The following is a 12,571-nucleotide window of genomic DNA, read 5'->3' as shown; positions in this document are numbered from 1 at the left end:
TTTGCTTTTTGCTTAACTGCTCCAGAATAAACTTAAATTCAAGTAACAATACAATTTTTTTCATTACATGGAGAAACTGTGCCACAGCTTTGCGGTATCTATATACGCATTTCCTTGTTGCATTTGTTGAACGAGTGTCCTACCTCGTAATCCTTTGGTGTTTATTTCTAAGCATAGCATAGCATAAAAGGTAAAAATATTATCTATACATAAAATGATGCAAATGATCTAAAATTTAAAACACTTTAGCTTCTTTCCACCAGTCGAGAAATGCATGAGAGCAGGCTTACCTTATACAATCTTCTCCAACTTCTGCATAGGGGTTAACGATGCATGTCCCATCATCGTGGACTGAGCTTCCTTCTTCCTCTCCTCTTTCTTTGTCCTCCCTTTCTTCCCTTTCTTCTCTTTCATCCAGTACTTTTCTCTCCTGGCTGAGCGACCTTCTGATATGTAGCACCTCGTGTGGCGTTTGCGTACAGTCCAGACTCTTCGCCTCAATACGAGCCTCGCGATGGCGGTGGCGTCTATGACGGGCTCCATCTTCTGGCGCCTGACTGGACCTGAACTTTCGGGCCATCCTGTGTCTGCCACCACCTGCCGCCCGGTGGTTTGGTCCTCCTGTCTTCTCCTCGCTGAGGTTTACCAGAGGTTCAGCTGCTGGAGGCTCCGGCATGGGAATAGAGATGGACATTGGAGGTTCGGGAAGAGGCATCCCCACCGACATCGGTGACTCAGGTAGGTGAGCTGGGCTGGCCTCTGAGGAAAGGTTGGAGGGGTGGTGGGGAATGGTAGGAGTTTCGACGGTGTCTTCTGTAGGGCTGCTGAACAGCTCCTCTCTGCTCGCCATTTGGCGCCGTTTGCGCAGCTGGTTGGCTCTCTGCTCCCACACCGACATGTTAACTTTTCTCCTCCTCTCGCGGCGGTTGGCAAAGGCATTGGAGCCATTTAGGGGCTGCTCGTCTGCAGCAGCCAGTGCACCATCCGGTTCATCTGGAAAGGTAGGCCGGCCCCTGTGGATCGCACGTTTCCGATACAGGTAGGGTCTTCTTCTGCCACTGAGGACCACAATGTACTCGAAATAAATATTCTGCAATTCATCTTAAGGAATTAGTGACCAAAAAAGACATGAACACTATTATTCATTTAGCATACCAATAATATATTTTAAAAAGCAAACAAGTAAAATAAAAGTTGCAAGAAAAGGACAGACCTTTTCTGTGAATTTATAATGTTAGTTGATTAGTAACACACACAAAAAAAATTCCTATGAAAAAAAAAAATGTGCAAAAAATACAAAGGCATCCAAAAAACTCAAACAATGCCTGAGAAGTAAGGACAGATCGAAAGTAAAAGAGAAAAACAAAAACCCACGAGAACAAAAACGAAGGGTGCAGGATCAAGGTGCAAACATTGTGTAACATCTAAGGGAAATTGAGTACGAAAACTCAAGAGAGAAATTCTGTGTGACACAGATGCATACAGTTATACTTACTGGTATTCAGATTCTTTTGTTGTCCATGTAATCAATGAGTGATTATTTGAAAACAAGACATTAGTGTTTAACAACATACACAGAACATTTGCTGTGGCACCGAACAAAACGCGTCCAGAGGAAACAAACTGTACTTGCAACTGAATCCAAAAGAGGACTGAAGTTAGCATTTAATTTATCATAATGCACACTTTGCATTCAAGGCCGCTGTATAGTTTTGGGCGTTTTACATTAAATATATTCAAAATTCAAAGATCTTGATGGCTGATGATCGATTGATATGATCGAACACAACATTTTGGTCAGTGCCACGTAACAAGCATATAACAAGACAACATGATGGAGCCAGAAGAACACTGTAATACACATCAAATCAGCACCTCGATTGTTGCAGCACTTACGAGACTAACATTCAAATATGTAACAGACAAATGATACATTCAGTGTCACAGCTAGAGTCCGAGACCAGTAAGAGAGAGTTTATGCAGGCGTGTCCTGACATCGCATCGCTTTGGGGATTTTTGTCATGTTTTTCTGGTGATCAGAGTAGATCAGGTGTGCAGGCAGCAGCTAGTCCTGATCCATATGGTAACAAATCAGCTTGCAGAGACTTTGGTGGTGTCGCAATATAGCACCGTCATTTCAAATTAAAACAAATGGGAGCATCAGCCACACCCTTCGGTGCTCCCTTGTGTTTTGCTGAACAGCAGCAAAAAGAAGTACAGCCTCAGCTGTTTGTGGACACTAGTATTTTACAATATGTGCATGGCATGCTAGAGTTGCTACTGTTTTGATATCCTTTACTACTCTCTGTTTCACAGCGTCTGTTCTCTAATTCACTAATAACAAATTCTTTATTTTTTAGGGGAACCTGGCTGAACGGCTTCTGATTTGACTTGACTGGAAGTAGCTAAAATAGACAAGTTCATATTAGAAGTTCAGAAGGATTTTTTCCCCATCACTCTGCCATATCTCTAAAGAATAATTTTTAATACTTTTTTTTGTTACATTTTTTAAAAAAAAATACTGAGTGACCCTTCATTTGTTTAAATTTGGTTTATACAATTGAAACAAGGTGAAAGTCAGTATTTGGTATGGCCATTTTTATTCTTCAACAGAGCCTGAACTCTCTTAGGCAGGTTTTCTTCTCATTTCTCTAAGTAGTCTTCAGGAATAGTTCTCGAGCCAACAGCATTGGTTAAAATGCACCCCAAACCATGACAGAGCCTCAACTGTTTTACCTCTGTTCTGACCTCCTCTACGCATAAATTTCAATTCTAATTTTTCAATTTCAGCAGTAAGGTGTTGCCATTTAGATGCTTTCCAGATAATGCAGGATGCTGGATGAAAATCAAATTTTGGCAAAGCCTCTGATACCACTGGCTGAAATGTAGCCCAAAACCATGACAGAGCCTCCACCATGTTTTACAGATGGCTGTAGACCAGGGGTCTCTAACTCCAGTCCTCGAGAGCTACTGTCCTGCAGCTTTTAGCTGCATGCCTACTTCAACGCAGCAGAATCAAAAGGTTGAATTACCTTTTCAGCACGCCATCAAGTTTGGCAATGTTTGGTAACAAGCCATTCATTTGATTCAGGTGTGTCGGAACAAGGATACATCTAAAAGCTGCAGGACAGTAGCTCTCGAGGACTGGAGTTGGAGACCCCTGCTGTAGATGCTCAGTGTCCTGATCGCTCCATACATATTGATTTGAATTTGTATTATATAACTGCCTCATAAAACCCGTTGCCACTGATTTTCCATGCACTTCTTATTGGGAATACCACAGACTTTTCTCCCTGCTTCCCTTCCACTGGAATGCTGTATTGGAATAATTTTTTTAGGCCTTCCACTTCTTCTTCTTCTTCACTTGTCCAGTTTCTTCAGTTTTTTTACGGACACACTGCACACCATGTTGAGACATGGCAAGTTTTCAGCTACTAGTTCTCTGGAAATCACCTTGGTGGAAAAATGCTATTTTATGTCTGTCAAACTCTGTTGTCTCTTGTTTTTTGTAGGATCAACCAAAGAAATTGGAACAAATGATAGTTTAAGATTCAATTTTAAACAGTTTTATGTCTGTTATGTATAAACACTACGCTGGTTTGTCCCTTGAGTTAGGTGCATTTTATGCTTTAATCATGCAGAGTAAGTAACTCAAAATAAAAAAAATAAAAAATAAAAAAAAAACAACAAAACAAAACTTAATCCTCTAAAAATGGTCAGGTACAAGGGCTGGATTGAAAACTGGTGAAAAAGCAGCCATTTTCCAAAGAAACACTTTGGAAGACATTTAGAAAGCTTAGAGAACTATTGCTCAAAACCACTTTAAAAACTTACATGAAAGTCTGGTTCCTTGGAAGCAAAATATAGAGAAACGAGATGTGGCTCACGACATTTGCACAGTACTGTCTACTCTTGGAAGTTTGCTACATTTGTACTTTAAAACCAAAGCCTAAAAGCACCAACAGAGTCATTTTATTCAACATTACTCTATAATAGTATTTTAACGACTACAAGACATTAACAGTTGAATAAAACTATTCTGTAAAAAAGAAGCTTTGAGCCTCTGCAAGTTGATTTTCTTATTGCACCATAAATAAAAGCCTACTTGGGAAGAAGGTAAAACACATTTATCAATCTCTAATTATATATGGTCAGGAAAATCTGACTTAGTAACATTTGTAGTTAATGGACCCTTTTCACAGCAGCCATTTTGACTTGTCATAGCTCAAATGTTAGTGGTGGCCCATTAAATGTCCCAGTATGCTAATTCAGAGCGCCAGCCTCCACAATACTCTCCTCAAGAAGAAATCAGCCGTCATTAGATTTCCTGAATGCAGCTGTGCATTTCCTGCGAATACAGTGAAAATCTGCTGTGAAAAAGGTCTGAGGTGTAAAACACAGGAAGGACAGGTGCAGCCATAATCTAGCCAGGTCAGTGTTCTCAGTGAGAGGTTTAACGTGCCTCTGCAGGACACGCAGATGTTACGTAACATCTTTATGCCCTCCAACAAAAAATGTCATTGTCACAGTGGAAATTCTGATGAGCCGGAGTCACACTAATCAGGCAAACTTGGTCAAAATCAGACCCACTCCAAAGTGTGCCTCCTCCCAGTAGAGTCACACATTCAGACTTCCCACTGTTCCCGACAACCTTTGAAGTACACCTCCCGCCCTTCTCCTCCCAAACTTATGGGATAATTAGACCTGTGGGAAAGCCGCCAGGTCGCAGAAAGGAGCAAGGAAATCAGTGAAGAATTACCCCTCTGATTAACAAAAGAGGCTGACCATAACCAATCACAAGCCAAGGCAGTCACAGGAGTTTCAGTTATGCAGCTCGGAGAGTCGGAAATGACTCATGCTTTTAAATCAGGCACATTCAATTTGCATTCATAATTTTGGCATCAGTACGTTAAACATGCCTTTCTACCTTGCATTCACCGCGCAGCTGAAGAAATAAGGAACATACTGTTTTAAACATTTGACACTTACACCTACAACTTCTTCTCATGGTGGAAATAAATGATCTTGACTTATTTTAATCTGACTTTAACACATCTCCCCTCTAATAGAGTAAGATGAGGAACCATCAGTTTCCCCACAGCATTCATATCTTAAGTATTAGCTTCATTTCACTTCTTGGAAAATGACTTGGAAAAACACTAAAAAAACGACTGAGAATGAGGAACTGTGAGAGAGTTTAGTCCAATTTCAAATTCAGTTACTTAAGAGCTGTGAAGACTGTGGTTATCTCATCTTAAACGTGGATTTTTTTGTTAGATGTCGACCAGTAACTTACTCAGCTATCAGGCCGTCTCTTCCTCTGGCGTATCTCTGGTTGAAGAACTCTTCTTCCTCCTCTTCATCCTAAAGAAGAAGACCACGCCCGCAATCGAAGAGCGGTTAACAGCAGAACGTGTGTCACATACAGCACAAACTTTAAAAACAGTGCAAACCTTTGTCAATTCCTGTGCATTGGCCAGATTATCCACGGCAATGGCCAAGAAGACATTCAGCAGCGTGTCTGTCGTAATGTCGGTCAAGGACAAAAACGCCAAAAAGTACAAATAAAATCACATTTTAGGCGACCGCATGAATGTCAGTTAGCTTGCTCTTCAGGACTACTGAAGCAAAGCGCGAAATCAAATGCCGTCATGTCACCAAAGCGCTAAATATTGCTCACTTGTTTCCATCCAAAGACGCTCTCTGGTGTCAAATATAAATTTCTGTTTTGATCCTTCTCCACCCAGCTGCTGACTCACCTTTGACCCCTACTGTACTTGCTGTGATCTGGTGTAGGTATGTTTGGTCATTAATCAGCCACTTGTATACTTTCCTTTCACCTTTTACTCACCTACAAATCTATTTTAATTGCATTTACCAATAAAGACCACAAAGAACATCAATGTTACTGATGCCAGAGGATATTCTGCTGAAGATTTTACTTTTGATACAACATTTTTATACTAGTTTAACTCGCCGTACTTCTGTTGATATTAAGCATTTTAACACTCGGGTATGTCGCTATTTTTATCTAAAATACTTCCACCACTTATAGGCATCACGCTTTTTATCAGCGCTTTCTGACCACTTTTGAGGTCAACAAGGATACAATTTCCAAACAATGTGAGCACTATGAAGTAGATGGATGACCACATGCCGTACTGAACGCCTCCCTGCGAGCGGATCCCATTATACATCACCTCGTTCCAGTCCTCGCCGGTCAAAATCTGTGGGCAAATTCACAGAATATTTTGCACATTGCTCACATCAGATTCACTGCACAGGAGACAAAGTCACTGTCTACTAACCAGTTCAAAGTATAGTATTAAAATGGCAGCAAGGCAATAATTACAGTGTCTGCTGATCAAAACACTCTTTTACAGTGCAGCGGATGTGTAGCAGATATGATGTGGACTTTTTCCACATTTCCCTTGTCTGATATTCATGTGCGCATATGTGTGTATGGATGTGTGGGATGATGACGGAGGCAGGGGGTGGCGAGCGAGCGAGCGAGCAGAGTTGTTTAATCTGCGCCTGGGGTGAGAAATATCCCAGGGTGCAATGTGTCATGGAGAGCAGGCAGAAATGAGGGGATCTGTGGGAGCCAAACCTGAAACACTGTCATGATGGCAGCTGGAAACGTGTCAAAGTTGGTGGGAGTGTAATCTTCAAAGATGAACCTAGAGGGGAGGCAGATAGAAAGCAGGGTCAGATATGACCAAGGAAGAATGGGAGGAGGAGGAGGATGCAGAGCTATTTTCATCTGGACATATCGCTTCCTCTCCTCTTATTTTAGGACACCATTGAGGAAACTGCTGTTTAGATCTTAGGAAGAAGATACTGTTTTTCAAAACGGTGCCATTATTATTGAAATCAAAAGGAAAACCGATTTGGCCGAGTTCACTGACAATTAAGGATGTCAGTACGCACCTCCCTCCAAACAGCTGCATCCCCAGCAGAGCAAACACCACAGTGAAGAGGAAGAGAAGGAAAAGCAGGCTGATGATGGACTTCATGGAGCTCATGAGGGACACCACCAAATTCCTGAGAGAGGCCCAGTATCTGGAAAAAGAAAATAATAGTAAAATAATACACCCTCTGGGTTTTTTTTTTGTTTAGTTGGTTTTTTTGTCAGCTGGAACATGTAAAAATTCAACAACCATTGTGCAACCCAGGCTGTCATGACTTACTTTCTCTGTGAACTGTCCTGCTGCCCCACTTACTTTGTGATCTTAAAAATCCTCAGAAGTCTCAGCGCCCTGAGCACACTGATGCCAAATGACATGCCAGGCCTGAAGAAACCCCACACCACCTCAAAGATGCTGCCGACAATAACCTGCAAAACATGTCAGAAGGAAAAAATCAAGCTCTGTATGCTTCACCTGTGCAGCAATGTAGAAATCCTCTTTTTGTTTTGCCATCAGTTCTCTCACTTATGTTCTAATTTACTTTGAAAGTTGGTTTTCTTGCTCAGTTTTAGTCCCTTCATCATTTTTACCTGTGTTGATTATTATATCTCTAATCAGCCCACTGTGTGTATAAAGTCCAGTCCTCCCTTTGTTCTTGGTAAAGATGGTTCACTTTGGTTTATATAATCTATTCAAGTAATAAGAAATTGTATCCCTGACGTTAAGTAGCCTAGTCTTCATTTAGCACAAGAAATGTATATATTCTAGCACAGAGTGAGAAAAGGAGATGAAGGACCTCACCCCACAGTCGAAGCAGTTGAAAGATGAGTGGAAGTACAGCCGGAAACCCAGACCATACATTTTCAAAAACATCTCAGCCAGAAACAGCCCCAGGAAAACAAACTCTGCATAGTCTGGAGATTAAAGAGGGGGAAAAAGCAAAAGTCAGAAAGCAGAATGAAGCAGGGTGCAGCCAGAAAGAAGGTATTTTCTGACCTGATTTCGCTTTTTTGATCTAAAAAAAAAAAAAAAAGCAAACAGCACAGACATTCACAAAAGAAACCCACAGAGGAAGACGGTGAGCCAGTCGGGTTGATTGTGGTGGACAATGGCCACACAGATGGTGTTGAGAGCCACCAGACTGAGCACCATCAAGTAGAAAGTGTCTGTCTTCACCATGCGGCGGATCGAGATGCGCAACATGCGCTCCTTACGTCGCAAGTAGGCAGCGGGGCCGCGGCGGCCGCTGCGGAAATTCATTCTCGATCGTGACATGCCTGAAGGAGAAAGAGGGAGAATAAGAAAGGAATTTTTACAGAGGGAGGCGGGGGAATTTTCGAGTTAGTCATATGCATGTGAAAGGTACAGTATATAAGTAACTCAAGAGCTCAGACACAGGTGATATCCTGTAAAGAAAGTAGGAAGAAGCCTACTGTAAAGACAGTGAGTAACTGAGCTTCACTCACTGGCGGTAGACATGTCTGTATACTTCTCATCCCCCGGTGCTCCTCGCCGCGCACCCGTCTTCTTACTTGATCTCTTCAGCACTAAAGATGTTTCACACAAGTTCAACTTTACCAAAACCTCAACTTTGCTAACTTTACGTCAGAAATGAAAATGAAAACAACGGGTGAAATGGTGACTTCTGCTGTCACACTAAAGGTCCACATAAATAACATAACAGTAACAGCTGTGCCTGTAATACAACTCATTAAAATCAGGCATTTCCCTCACTACCATCCATGGACAGTTTTTTAACCCATTAAATTGATATAACATTAATATAAGCTTAGTTGCAATGGTTACCTCCAGGTTATCAATAAAATATTGAGTCATGTTTAAGGTCTGAGTAGTCATTATAGGTTAGGAGATATATGTATGAGATATCCATGGTAGAAGTGTGAGATCGATACAAATATCGATAGTATCAATATCGACGCTGGTTTTGGTATTGGATCGATACTGATACTTTGTTTCCATCCTCTAACTTCAGTAAACAGCCCACTGAATTGTGTTAAATAAACTATTTTGTTTTGGAAATGAAAAAATATATCAAAAAAAATGTTTGAACCTTTTTGTGCTGACTGTCAGGTCTATTTTATTTATAGCCCATAGCACATTTAAACAACAGAGGCTGATCCAAAGTGCTTTAGAGGCAGCCACATTTCCATTACAGGTCTCCAAAACAAGTAAACAAAATGTTTCAAAATACATAAAAAGCTGAAAAGTGGTTTATTATATTAACTAATTATTGTGAAAAAATAAAGATCACACTGATTTAGTGGTCATTAAATGTGTTAACAATATGAAAATTGGTGATGATTCATCATAATAATATTAACACACGGCTCTCCCGTTTCTAAGTTAAAAGCATCGGAATTGGTATCGGCAGCACTGGCCCTGTATTTACTTGGTATCGGAGCAATACCAAAATTTGCAGTATCAAACACAACAAATACACGGTGTATTTTGAAGCGCTTTAATTCCACAGCCGTTCACCTATACCTGTCGAAACAGGTGCTGTTAGAGGGGATTCATAAGTTTCATGGGGTTGCCGGTAGGTAGCAGCGGCTGCAGTGACTTCAGATTTGCTTGCAAAAGTATGGGACTATCATTCGTACATATGTCGTGACTCAGGAGGGGGACACATTGAGCACTGGTAAGTTTTAAATGTAAACATTTATATTTGGCCATGTATTTTTAAATTTACTGCGAGCTTCTTTGTCCATTACTTAAAAAAATATAACCTTTCAGAATCTGATGATTCTTTTTGATCCACTCTGTATATGTAGATAATTCTAAGGGCAAAGTATGTGAACTTACCATCTAACGGTGATCTCCCTGAACTTTTATTCTCCTCTGCAAGCATCACCTCCTCTGTAATACAATAAAACTGAAGGTTACATGCAGAAATATTTGTTTTTAATCAAGCCGCAGCTAAAAACCCACATTTCAGAGTCATAGCGCCCATTGTAACCGAGGCCAAACTGATGCAAACACTGCACCGAGAGGCCGGTGTGACCTTCTTAAAGACAGAGCTCCTTTTCTCGCTCACAATCTCGCAATATCTCGCTCTCTTTTCTCCCTCTCTTCCCACACTCTCCCACACCCGTGCACACATGACTGCACATGCACAGCGACTCTCTTTCTTTCTCTCTCTCTCTCACACACACACACACGCACATGCAAACACACAGAAGCGCGTGTATATAAGCACACACACAAATTTAAGTCAATGAGTCAGTATCACCTTTTTCTCACCCTCTGCTTGCGTGGGAGCCTAGCAGTGTAGATTGCCATTACAGCACTGTGCGTTTGCTGCAACTCAACTCAGCTACTCTGCTGCGGATCCAAAAGTCTGAAGGTGTCTGCAGCAAACCAGTCTCTCTTCAAAAATGTAATGAAATCACTGTGTTGCTTTTAACAGGGCGATTACATTTTAATTAAAAGAAGAGACTCAGTGTATCGGCACATAAAGGGGAAACGGTAGCCTGGCTCACTCTGTTTAACAGCTATGCGAAGCAAAACTGTGGTGGAGGTACGTGCTGGAATATTTCTGAACAGTGAATCCTGGCTAACACTTTGTTTCAACCTTACATTGCCAAAAGCATTCACTCACCAGTCCAGCTGTGAAATGTTCTCACTACTAAATATTCCACAGTGAACTGTTAGTGGTATTATAACAATGTGGAAACAATTGGTTATAGAAATTCTCCCACGACCAGAAAAAAAGAAAAAAAATTGATGGATTAATTGATTCAGCATTTTTCTTCAGTTCATCAGCCGCTGCATTTCTCGTCAAAACATCCAGGATTAAGTCACTGAAGCCTCTCCACACTCACTGTAATAAAAGATGTAAAGTTGTTCTGCTGCCCAGTACCTGCCCTGTCTATCCAGGCTCGGTAGCCATTCAGTTCTCTTTCCACCTGCTGCTGGCGACGCAGTTTCATAAAGGCCCTCCGGTTCTCCACCCTCTCTCTCTCCTTCGCAAATTCTCTGAAAAAATAAAACATATGAAAGCAGCTGTCTTCACTCATAATACGGACAGAAATGTTCACATAAATGAGGCACACTTACCCAGACAGGACTCCCAGAACTAGATTCAAAACAAAGAACGAGCCAATAATGATGAGAGGAATGAAGTACATCCAGTTCCACGTTATACCCAAGGCATCGTTGGTCTGAAATCCATAATTTTTATGTTATTAAACACTCAGCATCATTGCAGTGCTCAAGCCTTCAAGGGGGTGAGGGATCACACTGACGATGTAGAGGTCTCAAAAACTCGTGTATCAAATATGAAACACTAGGCATTAAGGGTTTAAGGGTTCACTTTCAGGCTGAATGCTTCTGCTCACGTTATAGAGGACAGCCGTCCATCCCTCCATGGTGATACACTGGAAGACGGTGAGAACAGCAAACAGGATGTTGTCGAACTGTGTGATGCCGTCATTGGGCCCGATCCAGGTATCGTTGCAGTCGTACTTCTCAGGACACTTCCTCACACCGCACGCAAATGCCAGCTCTGACGAGTCGACAGTCTCATTGTCTACAAGCACGAAACATAAATGTCACGGCGCCCATTTATTGAAGCACAAACATAATGACCCCAGATATTCATCTACTGCCGCTTTCTTGATTGTGGTCCTTACGGATCCCGCCCCCCAGGTCTGGTAACTGAAAGTCTGCATTAAAGTGCAGAAGACAATGTGCAAGTGGAGGGCAAATGAGGACAGGCGTGAAAGTCGAGTTCTACCACAAAATACAGATGTGGAGGTACGGACCAGTGCCAGCATCCAAACTGGATCCACATTTCCACGGCAACAAAATCAAGCAGCAGTGCTAAAAAAAATAATAAAGACAGCTTTCACGACTCACATCCTGGCTATGAGAGAGGATATTCACAGATGATTGGCAGATGCAGGGCATACAAAATCTGTCTTCGATTTTTATATCATACCCCAACTTCAACTATATAACACTGTAACATCTGGATCTGGTGGGTCTGAGGTACTAGGTTAGTAGTGTGTGGAGGTTATCAAAGTAGTTAAAGAAGATTTGGGGAAGTAATGTTTTTCTTTCTTGTGTTTCTTTATTTCTTTCGCTGCACTCAAATGGAAGGTGAAGCTGGCAGATGGTTATCTTATTTCAGCATAAACCCTGGAAACAGTCCAGTCTGGCACTTTGAAAAGCATTACAAGAATCAACCTAGCAACACCAACACAGCTGATAACATGTTACTGTATAGCTCACTTGTTTTAATCAATTTTTTGTCCTTTTTGTTTTTACACTTTTTGTACAGAGTGAAGAGTCGGGTTAGTGTTTCCAGTGTGTTTGCTATTCTACGCTCTACGACCTTTTAATATCTGTGGTGAAACAATCACTGACCTGTACATTATACACTGCCATCCTCCACTGGAAATACATTTTTGTTTTCTGCTGTCTCACCTTAGTCCTTGACCCTCACTAACACTCTGTTCATCTGCCGATGGAGTAAAAATCTCTTTGCTTAGTTTAAATCTCGCTTTAAGAGACACAAGCAGGATTTAGTGAAGCCTTATGATTCATATTTTTATGCGTTGTTATTATAAAGTTGCTATGGAAGAAGGTTTAAATAAATTTAAGAAACTTTTTTGTTTGTTTGAAAACATCTCTTTAGGCTT

General features: G+C 41.3%; 1 protein-coding gene across 8 annotated transcripts in view; it reads right to left on the bottom strand.

The window, feature by feature from the left end:
- Positions 1 to 12,571, bottom strand: part of cacna1eb (calcium channel, voltage-dependent, R type, alpha 1E subunit b) — a 73,726-nt gene that overhangs the window by 22,361 nt on the left and 38,794 nt on the right. For 5 of the 8 annotated variants that reach the window (XM_086273355.1, XM_086273347.1, XM_086273348.1 and 2 more), the window contains 16 exons: positions 11,267 to 11,457; positions 10,986 to 11,089; positions 10,789 to 10,904; positions 9,732 to 9,785; positions 8,375 to 8,455; positions 7,976 to 8,185; positions 7,710 to 7,822; positions 7,224 to 7,336; positions 6,931 to 7,062; positions 6,611 to 6,680; positions 6,110 to 6,227; positions 5,454 to 5,521; positions 5,297 to 5,364; positions 4,928 to 4,945; positions 3,835 to 3,849; positions 291 to 1,058 (listed from right to left, as the gene is read on the bottom strand). In XM_086273355.1, coding sequence (XP_086129481.1) covers positions 291 to 1,058; positions 3,835 to 3,849; positions 4,928 to 4,945; positions 5,297 to 5,364; positions 5,454 to 5,521; positions 6,110 to 6,227; positions 6,611 to 6,680; positions 6,931 to 7,062; positions 7,224 to 7,336; positions 7,710 to 7,822; positions 7,976 to 8,185; positions 8,375 to 8,455; positions 9,732 to 9,785; positions 10,789 to 10,904; positions 10,986 to 11,089; positions 11,267 to 11,457 — 2,239 coding nt within the window. The remainder of the gene's footprint in view (positions 1 to 290; positions 1,059 to 3,834; positions 3,850 to 4,927; positions 4,946 to 5,296; positions 5,365 to 5,453; positions 5,522 to 6,109; positions 6,228 to 6,610; positions 6,681 to 6,930; positions 7,063 to 7,223; positions 7,337 to 7,709; positions 7,823 to 7,975; positions 8,186 to 8,374; positions 8,456 to 9,731; positions 9,786 to 10,788; positions 10,905 to 10,985; positions 11,090 to 11,266; positions 11,458 to 12,571) is intronic. The other 3 variants (XM_086273349.1, XM_086273354.1, XM_086273350.1) reach the window with 2 other exon arrangements.

Source organism: Aulonocara sp. 'chitande type north' Nkhata Bay, linkage group LG18 (genome assembly GCF_057382095.1).
Source record: "Aulonocara sp. 'chitande type north' Nkhata Bay isolate Kocher_YH1m ecotype deep benthic linkage group LG18, A_spYH_male_GT1.1, whole genome shotgun sequence".
NCBI classification, from domain to species: Eukaryota; Metazoa; Chordata; class Actinopteri; order Cichliformes; family Cichlidae; genus Aulonocara; species Aulonocara sp. 'chitande type north' Nkhata Bay.
This window is presented reverse-complemented; position numbering and strand designations above follow the sequence as displayed.